A 15197-nucleotide genomic window follows, 5' to 3' on the forward strand; every position below is an offset into this window, starting at 1 on the left:
GAATAAAATGAATAGTCAGACCTTTTATGCTCCTTAAAGCTGAACTCCGATTACAAAACTACAGAAATAATTAAATATAAAAAAGGTAACGCCCTAAACGACCGCCATACTTGTTTTCAATTTGTAGAACAACAATGACGATCGCTTTGGGCAAACAAACACATAGACAGGCCACACGCCGTATCAAGCAAGGTATCCACATCCGGTTACCTGTCAACTAACAATTACCTCTTGACTGATTGAAGTTTTTTCACTATCAGCTCACAGAAAATATTATTGCTACACAAATTATTATGTCTGATCAGGTACATTTTATTTTACTAATTAGACGAAATAAATCAACCACGATGACTTTTGCTCTAAAATAAACTGCCCTACCCCAAGCAATAACAAATCTACCAGCACTAACCAATAAATTCTTTCTTATTTCGTGACATGTTTTGCACAACAGGGTAGAAACACCAAATACTTTTCTGCGTAATCGGAGTTCAGCTTTAACGCCGTATATTATGTAAGTTACGTCCTTGTTGAAAAAGTATGCCAATTATAATATAAACAAGACAGTGTGTGAAATTGTATACGTAGAATGATTGGCTGTTTAAACACTACTTAATTTCTCGCACCAATACGCTTAATTTATATCATTCATTAAGTTAGCCAAAGCGAAACTTATCGACATCACCTGGCTGTGAAATAAACCATACAAGCCGAGCAAACTATTTAAAACAGCGTGCCAAACATATTAGATACCCGGGGATCCGTATTTAAAGGAAAGATAAAGTATAAGTTAGACACTTAAATATGCATAACCTAATGTAAGTTAAGGGTAAGGGGTATTCAAAGGCAATGTTAAACGTCAAACTTCCCCTTAAAATTAAGTTAACTTAACTATACGTGTTTGGTCTTTAAGTGGTATTCAAAGGCCAGTTTAAAGGATAATATTTGTGTCAGCCATTAAAACATATGTGATAGAACTGGTTAAACACGTTCCAAATATAATTGTAACACAGATCATTGCTGCGATCGATGCGTAACGAAGATTTGAAGAAACGGGAGTGACGAAAGCAAAAGGAAAACACGATTTAGCTTTCCATATAACTAACTGATGTAACCAGTGATAATTCGGTTGACGAGGAGAAGTTGTTATATGAGACTGTGAAAGGACATCTGACAATTTATAAAAAGCATTGACTGTTTTCTTTTATTAAGTGTAGAATGAATAAAAACAGGGGAATGTGCGGGCCTATGACAGGTACCTTTATAATCTCACCTTATTTTAAAAAGATAAGTGAGATTATAACTTTTTTTAAAAAACGGAGTACACAATGTAGTTGCGGGATCGTAATGGCGGTTTTAAAAGAATAGGCGTTGAAATTAAAACAAAGACTATATCAGATAGCGTAGCTGGCCTCAAACCCTTTCTTTCATCATCAGCTTTGATGTAGCGCCATAATAGTTTATAGGGGTACTGCCACCGAGATGGCCAAAAATATATATATATTTTCCTATATCATTTTTTTTTATCATGTTCGTATTGCTTATTCATGTTTTTAACAAATGTCATATAATAAAGTTTGATGCGTTAAATCTATTTGTAAAATTTGACATTGTGATGACAATCCATTATAGATTTCGACAAACATTTACACTACCATGAGAAGCAAGTACATGTATGTTTTATATCTAAAACTTCATTCCCATATACATATTTGAAGTTAGCTGGGGATTGGTAGTAATATTGTATATCAATTTACAAAATTAATGATGGTGGCTGCTGACCGAAGCGTGTCACCAAATGTTTTGCAATTAATTTGTTGTGTTACTTATTGCGTATTAATCGGTAGTATTTTTTCAGGTAGAATAATAACTATCATAATTTGTAGTCATACTATTTCGAAGTCGTTACCTACAAATGAGTGACAGCTAGATCTGTGACTTTTGGCAGTGGGGATATTTCATAAGTTAGAAAACCTTTGAATACGGACTCTGGAGAGTATATGATAGTCTCTAATATCTTTTTTAAACAATATTTTATTCAGGTTGTCTGAACGGGATTGAGGAAGAGGCATAGCCTATGTCAAACCCCTCTAATAATTTGCCTCTATTATTACAATAAGAATGTAATTTCATTTCGGTACAGTACCTTTATTATGTTACGAAACTATTTTTGCGTGTGTACTTGATGTCTTTTCATTTCGGAAATTCTCTTTTAAAAATGTGATGGCCTAGAATGTTTCCGGCGTGGGATCCCCTTGTCAGTGGTGCGGGACGGAGGGTCTGACAAGAACTACTGTCTAGTCGTTCGGATGGGACGAAAAAAACGATTCCTGTGTACACATTGGCGTGCACGTAAAAGACCCAATGGCAGTTCGAATTCGATATATGCGTTGGCCGTAGCGCCGCTGTCCGGGCAAAATTTTCCTCATAGCACACTGTACGGCGTATGTCCGTCTTCATTAGCCCGGTTGAAGTAGAACAATAGGACGTTAAACCCCACTTCATTTAATTTTTTGCGATAAGCATTTGTAGGCATTTTCTTTTTCTTTTTTTTTAAGAAAAATGTTTCATTTCGGTACAGTACCTTTAATATGTTACGAAATTCCCCCCCCACTCTCCAAGTCTTGTCTTATCAGCGTGTACAGACATTCTCTTTTCTTAAAAAAAAAAATATTTTAATATGTTACTATTTTTTTCTATCTGTTTTTGATGTCGTGTCTGATTAGCATTTAAATGCATTCTCGTTTTTAAAGTGGCTAAAACTCTAACTCAATATTTTCCATAATATTCGAAATGCACTATACCAGAATTAGATAAAGAACTGACAGTTCTCGTTATAATAGTTAAAAGATGGATAATGGAAAGGGAATATGTTGAAAATTTCAGTCAAATTACTTAATCCCGAGCGGAATTATGTTCATTTGAAGAACATCATAGCTTCGATTGTTATTGATATCGTTCTTACGATAACAAACAAAGTCTCGATTATCCATTTTTAATTATTGACTGGCAATCGTAAATCAAACCCATCCGATAGCCTAGAGGGTTGATTATGGGCTTGGCAAGTAAATCAATGTCTAATTAATGATTTTCTGTGGTTTCGAGCACCATTTGTAATGAACAAAGAAAGCACACCCCACAAGACAATGCGGGAGTAATTTGTAATGGCTTGTTCACTGACGACAAAATAATAACGTGTAGAATGGCTTTTAAAAGCTGGAGTAAAGTACTGTCGTTTAGTTTGGACTGTTCACGTATTTCACCGGACATAATTGATTATAAATTATAATATTTATTTTTAAAAAATGAATATAAATCACGTTACATACATTCATATTACATCAATATGTGCTCTTAAACCCATTTTCTTCTATTTTAGGCCTTTGATCATGTTGTTGCTATGTATGGTTTCGGTTATGTTGTTGTATTTTGTCTATATATATTTGCCTCATACCTATTTTACTGTATTAGCTTGATAACGTTGAGAGAATACTCTACGAAACGTCGCCTTAAATACACTAGTAGCTGTTTTCCATAAGTATGTGTTTTGTTGTTATTCTATTTTAAAGTTCCAAAGAATAGAGCCATGCGCCCTTTAAAATAATATTTCATTTCGGTATACCACCTTTAATAATTATGTAACAAAACTAAAGGGTTTTTTTTGTCTTTACATTGACATGCATTCTCTTTTTTAAAAGTAATGTTTCATTTCGGTACAGCACCTTTAATATGTTATGAAACTATTTTTTCATCTTTATTAAATGTCATGTCTTATTAGCAGTTATGGGCATTATCCCGTCATGAATTTATATAACTTAGATGTTATTTTCGTTACACTGTAAATATAGTAGGCTCTATATAAAAACAACACCGGTGACCCCCAGTAAAAAATGATGTACGGGTTTTGTATGTGTTTTATTAATTTTATCTTTCATATTTTATCATGTGTGTTTCTGGGGTGGGGATGGAGAATCTTTCTTCGTCATCGATTTCTTTCTGATGAGAAATCCCGAACCTGGAATGGTGCCTGATATCTACGAGACTGTTATGTGTATAATAAGAGTGGGATGGCATCTTTTGAAGATCACAGTCAAGTAGCATTTCATGCTTGGTGAATTTTCTGCTTTTCTTCGATTATACCGCCACCCGAAATAATTTTGCGCCTGTTGGGGGCAACTGTGATGTCTTCAATTGGAAACCTTAAACGCGGCCATTTTCTGGTCGTGGCTACAACGATCTTTAAGACAACCGTGTCTGTTTCCAGCGCCGTCGGAACCGGTGGAGTGAATTTCGTTCCAACGGACCTGATTACTGATCAAATGTATGTTATGATTACACAGTAATGGATTAGATTTTATTATCATTTGAAAAGATATTTGAAAAAAGTATGCCCAGTAAAATGAATAACCGAACGCGTGACAACAGCAAAATATATAGTAGGATCAGTCAGTGATCAACAGAGGAATAATTCTGACTTAGTGTTAGTTGGAGCCCCGGTGGCTCATTGGATAAGGCACTGGTCTGTGTTGGTCGAGAAATCTCAGGGTGGTTTACCAGTTTCAGTAATGCAGGACGGGGGCTTGGAAAGCGGATAATACGAAAAACCGACGTCCAGTGTACGGTGCAATAACTATGGACAGTTGAATAAGAGTAGCCCAGTTGGTGTTGAACCGTAGGACATTAAAAATTATTTCATTGTGAGTGTTCGTATGTTTGAATAATTCTAGGATCATCCATTGATGAATTTAACAAACAGTTACACACCTGGCTTGACACTATTTATACATTTAAAACATGCCTATGGTCATGTGTTTTACTTCGGCTAATGTATGTCGGTGTGGGCCGTTTATCTTAATAATTGACCAGAATTGCTCGGGACCCATCGGTTATTTTTACACGTCTTAAAAGAGAGGGGACGTTCAACGTCCACTTGACAGAAACTAGGTCATTTCGGGACTGAAGTCAATAGATTATTTGATTGTGATGTTAAAAAGTGGTTATAGCACACTTATAAAACACTCATTATAAATCCATTATAAAATACAGTCGTTTAATTGGTAACCCTGTGTAAAATTGGAGATATTTCAGTTGGATTACGTCATTGCCGAGACATTAATTGATAACATTATCCTGTAGTATTTTACTTCCAAAACCGAATCCAGCTGAAGATAACTGACCAGAAACACCACTTCACTATAGAAAGTGATGCAATGGTTAAAGATCCATTATGTCAGATTTAGAAAAAAGAGCTGACCGCTCTTGCTATAATAGTTCAAAAATAGATAATTAGAAATGAATACATTGAAAATGTCAGTCAAATTATTTTATTATCAGTGAAGTTATGAATGGCTATTTTGCCGGGTTTCATATAGCGAATGCAATTCAATTTGTATTTGTATTACTTTTTATTACTTTTGATCCAAATAAGATTTTTAATAAGAATAGAAAGGTATAGAACTACATGTATATTGTTAGGCCTTTTATCCGTAGTCTCCGTGATTGACGTCATGCATTTGCCGGCAATACTAGCGTTTAGCGCAGATATGGCGGGCATTATCAAACCTATATATAGGCTACCCGATGACCCAGAGAGTTGAGTATAGGTTATGATGTGAATAGATGTCTAAATAATAATTTATATAAAATTTGAAGTCAGATAAATGAACTGCAATAAGCTAATTTATTTCGCTTAATGATGATTGAGAGATAATATTAATATCCCTGGGATATGGTGATATAAATATAATATGGTATAAATATTTATATTAAAATAGTAAGAAAAAGTCTAATAGAAAGATAACAGTAAAAAAATAATGTAGAATACATTCATAGTAAAATGATTAAAATAATTTCATGTGCATATAAAATATATAATTTTAGACATTTTGTTTTTCAGGCTCTTTCACGTGTTGTAGTACTTCTTTATACTCTGACAACGGGAGATTAATTTTTTTCTCTGTATTAAGGGTATCTTCGAGCGCCTCGCCACAAGTTTCCGGTAATGTTAGAACGGAACATGTGTCTACCGCCATTAATATACAGATTATAACATATGGCACATAACCACCTTTAACAGCCTGTAATAAAACAGAAATGATGTATTAATACATATATACATATAGTCTGCTCAAAATGTGACAAAGTAATTCAGATTATATTATAGAGACCTACTGACAATGGATTAGTGAGGTCACGCTCTAAAGGAGGAGGGGAAGGGCGTGCACTACTCCTGTAAACACCGGGAAGAGTACAGCTATAAATTTCAAACACATATATTACATCGAGATCAGTTATTGATTGGATTTCAAAGCCAGCAGTAATGCCCGTGTCAAAATTGACACACGCTAGTTGACAGTCAGAGTAAGGCTGGGTGCCGTTGATGACGCTGGCCTTAATCCGAAAATAAATAGATGACACACTATTAATTACTAGCACATTTATCATTATAAAGCATTTGCCAATCAAATTACTTATAATTCTGATTAATTTAAGCAGGAAATGACAGTTTTGAATTAATTTGAGCAGAAAATGCCCATTTTGAACATAAGCTAATTTATAAAAAAAAAATAATCAAAATTTGGGTTCGTCCGGATTCTCAATCTCATATCCCAAACACGCTTTTCAAAATCTGTAACAAACCCTCACATAATCAAAAAAGTGGACACTAATATTATATTGTTATAATAAAACAAGATCAATATCTAATTTATAATATTTAGTAAATGGTACTGATGATTAATTGTTCATTTATCCGCAAATTGTTAAAGGTCATAAAAAGTAGCCCATCAAAGCTAAACAATCTAAACTATGAATTTGAGAAATATGGAAACAATTCAGAAGTTAACAGCCACAAAACAACCATATCAGGTATTTTCATTGATGAGGTTAGTGTACAATTTCACAATATTTGGTGGTAATAATGAGTTGCCAACATTAAAGCCCCACCCCTTCCCCATCGTCTACTCACCAATGATATGACTTGTGACGCGAAAACTCCCCCGACCCTTGAAATAGTTCCAGCACATCCATAACCAAGATTTCTACAATAAAACAATGTTGTCATAAATAAACTAATTTAGATATTAGAGGGGAGAAGTTGTCACTTGGTAGAGTAATCAAAATTTAAAAAAAATTATATTCCAGTATACTGATCTAATCTACCAGAAGGCTTTAGTATTTAATGGTGAAGTAATGGAGTTTGTGTTTCGTCCAGACACTTGGAACTATTGGTACTTTATCTAATGCCCTTTAAAACAGGTGTACACTAGATGACAAAACATGTATGTCAATAAAATAAATTCCACTTAAACTTGTTATCATCATTCTTGTAAAACATGAAAGCCACCAAGTCCATCCAAACAGAAATAAGGAACAAAATTGATTTATCTCCCTTTCAAGAACCAGGAGTAGCTAGATTGCACATTCTGTTTGACTGCAACAGCTTCTGTGAACAATAAGCTTATATGATATTGATAAAACTAAGCGCGCTGATAATGACAATATAGCCCCTAAAAAATCCCCAAACCCAGTGACTTGTCATTATCTAATAATAGAAAGACTCAATGTTATAGTTAAGAATGCATCCCATATCCATGATTCCGTGAAACAAATTCAACACAGGGGTATGAAAATTACATTCTTTTAAATAACGAAATTAGTTTTAAAGTCAAAAGAGACATGTTACAGCTGTCTTAACATAATATTTTACATAAATTCACACCAACCTTGAAAATCGAGTCTACTTACCCTTCAGTTATTATACGGTATATTAACCAGGTTTCTTCGGTTTATGGAAATAATCGAGTCTACTAACCTGATTACTGTGGGGTATAATTCAGCAGTAAATGTGGACATACATGCCCAACTGCATGTCGTGCAAAACTGGGATATCATGGCACAGATACTGACGTAATATGCTTTATGTTCTGGCGGAGCTGAAGTTGAAAAAAGTAATGAAATAATTAAATTTAATTCCATGATACCTGGGCTCTCGTTTCAGTCATATTTATCTTGACCGACTGGCAGTGAAATGGACGAGCTGCGATGAAATTATAAACGTTTAGAGAATTTACTCTTAAAACACAATAAATCCAGTCAAATTAATGGTTTCCACGTGTAAAGACATTTAGAAATACATTTTACAAATGGGATAATACTAAAAATTGTCATATTATTTGAAAAAAAATCTTGCTAATCTGAGCTAAATATAGTACAGCATGCTATAGCAGAATTTAACAGGATGAGGAAGTCGGGCGTACGCTATGCAGTATGCTATGGGGGAAATTTTGCCCATACAGTGGCCTATCCGTCTACTCGCATTCCAACTGCCAATGGTTCTTTTACGAGCGTGCAAGTCATCAATGTGTGAACAGGACCTGGTTTGTTGCCCCCCTTGAAACAACTGAATCATAGACCTCCTTACCAACCTATGCTGCTTACTCACTAATGGACTAGCGTTCTTCCCAAGTATATACAAATGTAGGAATCGGAAGAGGAGATACCTAGAGCAGCTGACAATTAATGGATGCTAGAAATAAACAGGAAGTAGTTAAATATATAGAATGAAGCCATTGCAATAACAGCGCAACACTGCCTGGACGCAAACGTCGCCTAGCCATATTTAAGTACCCATTAGCTATCCAGAGGCGGCACATCGGGGAGATGTGGATACTGACCAAATAATTTAAGGTTTTGCGACCAAATACCCAATGCGGACGTGTTTCAATATGAAGCAGTTTTCAAAGGACTTTAAGTCGGAAGATTATGATGTAAATGTGATGAAATTTCATATTAATAAGTTTAATGCAAAAGGCAGAACTAATTTAATAAAGTGATGTGGCTCCTGGGATATATTCCAGAAACAAAACCAGGACAGACAGAGTGACGGACGGAGCTATTTTAATATCCTTCCCTAACTTCGTTCGGAGATGGACACGTATGAGTTAGAGCTCCAAGAAAAAGCTTTTTTTAACGCGCTAAGGCGCGGCTCTATGGCGCAAATTATTGAATATATATAGAGAGATCTAACAGATTAATACAGATTAATCCACCACATTGTAAAAGTGCAACAGGCATACTACACGGGTATGCTCTTTCATTGCGTTTCAGACTGGATACACTCGACCTCATGATTCAAGGTTTAAAAACTTTTATATTTACAAATATATGTCAGCTAGGATTTTTCAAATTTTAAATAAAATATGTAGAATGTTGAACAAATTACATCTTAAATAGTCATAATAAATTGTTTTGTATAATTTAAACAATTTTTTTTTACCTGGAATATTTTCAACTTAAATGAGAATGGTGACCCATATTACATACAAAAGTACATCATTAATTGTTAGTTCTGTGCACCTCTCAAATAGATAAATTAAATGAGAAGTGGAATCAGGTGTTCTAAAAAGAGTGAGAAAACCCAACCCCCACTTTTCAAAAAGATGTTCCTTGAGATTCATATTAAAGAGCAATTGACACCAGAGGTAGGGAGGTGTGGGTGGGGTGGGGAGCAACCGATTGCGTATGGGCACTAAATCCCCCAACAATGGGATTCGCCACAACGTTTGATCATCTAAAGGACGTGATTAAAAGAAACTTTCCTCCTGTCTTCCCCGATATTTTCAAAGGCTGCAAATAACGCTGGCAGAGGACACTGACTGAATCAAATGTAAAAGTACAGCAGAAATTGTAGATTTATCTACCTACCCGTCAAAGACGCTATAATAGCCCCAAGGGCCCCTAAAGCTACACCAATATTTGACATGGCTGTTGACCATCTTCTTCCAAAACGTTTTCTAAATGAAAATAAAAAAATACAGATAAATAAATTTAATTCTGGCAATTTCTTTTAATAAGGGCGGGCCTCGAATAAATGAGTTCGTCTTGAAAACATTCGTATTGTTGATGATATTCCCTCACCATTCCATCTGCTGGTGGATGTTATTAAATGATCCCATGTCAATCTAAGTTCAATTAAATTACCCCCAGGTATTATCTATCTAAAATTAATTCCATGAAAAGAACGAAAAAATTACATTGTTAAAGATCGCTTTCACTACATTGTCAGCGGGGTAAAAGTGTATATACAGTAGAAATGAAACCAACATGATAAAAATCCTATGGGAAAGTCAATATTTATTTTCTGGCAAGTATTATCCGAACTCATCATGGTTATGGTGGTATAAGCATTTTGTTCGTAACAAAGATTTTTAGTAGACAGTGGTTCTACAATAGATAAATCCTCACTCTTTGGCAACAAAGATGACAAAAGTTATATATTCTTTGGTTCAATTTTTCATTCTCTGTCTTAAACTCTTTCACATCTTTTTTAATTTCTCTAAGTTCTTTTTTATATTTAATTATTTACCTGGTTTATAAGTTCGGTAATATCATTTTTGAGAAACTGAAACATAGCCATTAGGCCGTGTCCGATATTTTTCTTCTCTTGATAAACAACTTCTCTAGTCTTACTGAGGGTGCCTTGTCTGGTATTTGTTGGACCAGGGTTGCTCTCTACACCGCTAATCAATATCATGAACCGGGAAAAACTCATGTTGTGGCAGTTTTATAATAGTAAATAATAATATACCCCTCCTACATCTCTAGGATTCTATCTGGAGTTTGAGAAGAGCGCCATTCGCGGGATGACATTTTGAATTCTAAGCAAGTGTTAGTGTATTAAGGGTGGGGGTGGGTGCTGTCTGATGCTTTAGCTGAATGTCAGACCGTCTGAATGACACCAGATGTCCACTGTCTGGCTGATGATATCCCCCTGTTGTGTCAGCCTATTTGGATGGTGCTATCTGCTGTTCCGTCGGACAGTCTGGATGATGATATTTGCTGTTCTGTCAGGAACTTTGGATGATGCTATCCGCTGTTCTGTCAGCCTGTCTTGTTGGTGGCATCTACCGTACTGTCAGCCCGCCTGGATGATGTTATCTAATGTTCTGTCAGCATGTCTGGATGATCCAATTTGGCTTTTGGTTCTAGCCGGGTGCTGGTCCACTGATGTTGTGCTTCTATTCAAATGTTAACAAATCTGTCACTATCAGTGGTTCTAGTGTAGTACTAACCGATACGCGCTGCCCTGGGATTATTATGTCCACATGTTACTTAAAACTACGATTAGCAAAGAAATGTTCATCGGAAGGAACTAATGGTCCACGCCAGATCTCAATCTGATCGGTCAGATCATGGTAACAACATAAATCTTGTAAATACGAGTTTCCATATAGTTATAAGCTTTAAGATAAAGATTTTGGCACACAAATCCCAGGCATGTAAGCATGGTAGGATTAAATAGTAAGATATTTGAGCTTTTTCATTATGTGCAGGGTTGCTACGGAACCTTTGAAAAAATAGAAACCCCCTCCCCCGACCTCTCAACAAAAAAGGCCTATATTTCTGATTGTAACTGGTCAACATTTGTAACAGTAACTATCACAAAGCATTACACAGTTGGAAGATTTGGTCTCCTCAAGTGTTACTGCATGTGACTGCATTATCATGATTATAATATTTGATTTGAGTCACAAGACTATCACATGTAGCGGTAAACACTCGCGAACTATATGAAAACCAGCTTTTACAAATGAGTCAGTAAAAGGAAAGTGTCTTACCTGTTAACAAAGAGTAGAATTAGTAAGGATGCTGGAATCTCCACGATAGATACTAGAAAGAAGTTGAGATAAAAATTCCCTGACATATTTTGTACTCCAAGGATAAGGCACCAATAACAAACAGCGGAGGTAAACCTTTTGATTTCAAATATAAGATACAATTTATATATCAAACATTTCACTGTAAATAGGTTGGAATTAAAGAGACACGCGTTTGGGATCTGGAAGAAATTTAATAAAACTTATTTTATTTTAAACGTTTAAGTAATGGTTAGATTTATCATAGGGCAATTCCTTTACGGAAATGGAATACAATTATATGAAATGAAAGGAAATGTTTTATTTTTTTTGCACCAAGATGGCCGCGAAATGGGCTATGGGGGTAATTTTGAACATTTGCTCGGACAACAACTGTCAAGGCTGCTTTAATGTGCACGATAATGTGTACACGGGACCTCAGTTTTTCCACCCGTCCGAACGACTTTGTGTTGTCCCTTTCTAGGACACAACTGACAAGGGGGGGACCAAGCCGGAAATGCCTGCTGACTTTCACAAGTAAAAAACACCATATAGCACTATTAAGGCATACAAGGCACCTTTGCACAGTAGGGATCACCACCACCACAAGGACCAATATCAAAGAAAATCTGTGGGAATCCGTGGGAACTGATTGTATGGAGCTCCAATGGAACGGGTTACTGCACCAGAAGTACCTGCTGTAAGGAACATCAATGAGAAATGCTTTTACACCAGTCGTGATGGGCCTCATAAATTTAAGCGGATTTAGTACATAGGAGGTCAGAAAGTATTAGAAATAAGGATGTTATGGTTTGTCAAAATGAAGACAAATATTTTCAAATTAAGAAGCCATTAATGATGAAAAAAAATAATTTAAGTATAAAATAAGCAGTTTTCGGGATATCTCTTGCTTCATTTTCTCAAGTAAACTTGTATTATACATACAGGGTGTTTCTCTAAATCTTAGAAGTGAGCCTAAAAGTTGTACTCACTGCTATGTGCATGCTATAATAATTATTTATATATTTGGGTACAAGTTGTCAAACTCGGACCCATTGTGTGCTCATCAATGAGTGACTGGTTAACCGAGTCTACGCTAGCAAAGATGTCTTCAATATACAAAAGCTACAGAAGTTTTCGAATTCCATGTTAACGCTAAAAGGAAACATTGCAATTTCATAATAAATCAGTCAATTAAATATATATTCCCTTAAGACCTAATAATGGTACCTTGATATGGGACTGCATAGAAAAATCTTTTAATATGATCACATTTAAATGCTCTGAGTTTTTGAGGTTCGTTTTTTTTAAACTTGCTGAGAATGTTCAGCTATTCATAAAAAGAAACCCCATCGAAATTCAGAATCTTGTATGAGTTTTAGTTATTAACCCCTGTCAGCAAAACCTTTTAAACACTCTACGGGTTAGAGTTTGCTTTGAAACTTACTATTGTTCAGATAGTCCCAAGAGAAATGGTTATTTACAGCAGATTTATTGCCTCTGATGCAGAAACTTTCTACGGGTCAGAGTTTTTGAGGTTTGTTTTCAAACTTACTATGTTAACTTTGCAAGAGGAATGTCCTACTTACCAGGAATACCAGACACGTAAAGTTATCAGAGTCATTCGTTTGTCACGAAATAAATCCAAATGAGTATAACTTGAAAACGTTTTGTTGATCCCTTTTTCGTCTTCTGCTACCAGTTTCAGGATGTCAGTATTAGGTTCTGGCTTTTTGTTTTTGCTGGCAATTTTACATGCTACTGCCGCTGCTTCCTTTAACTTCCCTTTTACAGTTAACCATCTGATACTTTCTGGTACAATACTTTATAAAATAAATTAAAAAAAACACCTTAAAGTCGCAGTAAACCAAATAAAAAAAGTTGTGTTAGATACCCCGGAGAACTAATTCAAAAATTGTAATAAGTTATAAATTATTAATAATTTTAATAATCTTTAAATAACAAGTTGGAGAGTCTGTATGAACCACAAACCAAGCCTGCTGCTATTGCAGCCATCTTGGAATTATGGTTTTATATCAATAAGTGAAGACCTTCAATTGATGCTCATTTGTCAAAGTTTCACGTCGATCGTCCATGGATTGGGGAAGCCCAAGAACAAGAACAAGAAGATTTCCAAGTGTATGCAACCGATTCCAGGATCGTAGTGATATAAACATGAATGTTGAAACTTAACTTTGTCATGTCAAATGTGTTATATCTTTAGACACTATCCACGAAAAAGCTTTCAATAAGACGAAATGAACATCAAATTCATTACAGAACGTAGCCTATTAGGTCTAAGCTCTAAATCCCCATTGGGGTAGATAAAGTTCTATTAAAGATTTGACTTAAATATTAACCAAATAAAGAAATTAACTTACAAAAAACCTAAGCAAATAGGAAAATTGATGATGCAAACGATGATTTCGAAATGGCGCCAATATGGGAAGAGCCATGTGATTAATGGAAAAAATGGTGCTGCTGTAGACCAGACTGGAAATGCACCAAGCAACGCTCGCCATTTCTTTCCCACAAACTCAATGGAAGCCGGAAAACACACCACAATCGTGGCACCAGCTGACAACCCGATACCAAATCTCATAGCTGTGAACAAATGCCAAGACTGTGACGCAGCACAAATACCAAGGAAGATGAGATGGAGCAACTGTACGACATAAAGTGTTATGCGTCTACCAAATTTGTCTCCGGTGTAACTGACAATAGTAGCTCCAACTAACGCCCCTGACATCTGAACGGATGTAATTGTAAAGCTTATCCACCTGTTTTCACAGACAAGGTCCCACTGTAATACAAACAGAATGCAAGGTAGTCATACAACTTACAGAAACAATAATTGTCTACGAAAACGTCTTGTGTTCACAAGTTCAGTAGAAATGGCAGAGACAACAAATATGGCATAAACAAAGGTACGTGTTGTTGAAAAAAAACGACCATCAGTTACCAGTGGCCGGTTAATTTGAGAATGTATTCAGAACCCTGCTTAATGAGCGAGGGTGTGCACGTGGGTGTGGTCTGATTTAAAGCCCAGGATTATGTCTGACATGGACAAGGGTTACCTTCCTAACCGCGTGAGGTTCTCCGTAAATTTATTGAATCTAGTGCCTCTGAAAATTTAAACGTTCCATGAAATGTGATGGCGATGAAAAAAATAATCAAATGTACGTTTACCTCATTCACGATGGTCCGTTTGCTCATATCAAATTCTCGTTTACAAACTGTTGCGTTGCCAGTGCCATAACATTGGTTTAAACTAATACTATGACTACTCATGTTGCCATTGGTAACTAAGTAGGTGGTATGGTTGTTGCCATTGCTTACAAGATCCGATGTTGGCATCGAATCACACCACCAATCTGGAATAAAGCCAGTAAACGCCATCTCCAACATGGTAAAAGCTACTGGAATCTTCGTTGACAGGAAACAGGACACGATGACGATTTGGTACCAACCCAAGTCACCTATGTCAATCATTAATTCATCTAGATGCATAATGGAGGTTTTAACCAAGACACAGCGTTTAATATAAAAGAATGGATCTTGTTT

At 35.7% G+C, this 15197-nt stretch overlaps 1 protein-coding gene across 1 annotated transcript; it reads right to left on the bottom strand.

Annotated features, from left to right (window-relative positions):
- Nucleotides 1-5762: 5762 nt before the first annotated feature.
- On the bottom strand, nucleotides 5763-14849 carry LOC126828053 (organic cation/carnitine transporter 2-like). Its single transcript, XM_056102259.1, has 7 exons — nucleotides 14823-14849; nucleotides 14349-14436; nucleotides 11616-11709; nucleotides 7811-7861; nucleotides 6977-7037; nucleotides 6038-6074; nucleotides 5763-5782 (listed from the first exon to the last, which is right to left on the bottom strand). The coding sequence occupies exons 1-7, from the start codon at nucleotides 14847-14849 to the stop codon at nucleotides 5763-5765; spliced, it is 378 nt and encodes a 125-aa protein (XP_055958234.1).
- Nucleotides 14850-15197: the final 348 nt, after the last annotated feature.

Source organism: Patella vulgata, chromosome 7 (genome assembly GCF_932274485.2).
Source record: "Patella vulgata chromosome 7, xgPatVulg1.2, whole genome shotgun sequence".
NCBI classification, from domain to species: domain Eukaryota; kingdom Metazoa; phylum Mollusca; class Gastropoda; family Patellidae; genus Patella; species Patella vulgata.

Excerpts from the sequence above, each read along its gene's own strand:
- LOC126828053 (XM_056102259.1), bottom strand. The coding sequence starts at position 14,849 with ATGAGCAAACGGACCATCGTGAATGAG. Across the intron at positions 11,710-14,348 it reads AGTTGGAGCTACTATTGTCA|TACAAAATATGTCAGGGAAT; the intron begins GTTACACCGGAG and ends TTATCCTTGGAG. Across the intron at positions 7,862-11,615 it reads ATTCTACTCTTTGTTAACAG|TTGGGCATGTATGTCCACAT; the intron begins GTAAGACACTTT and ends CACGACATGCAG.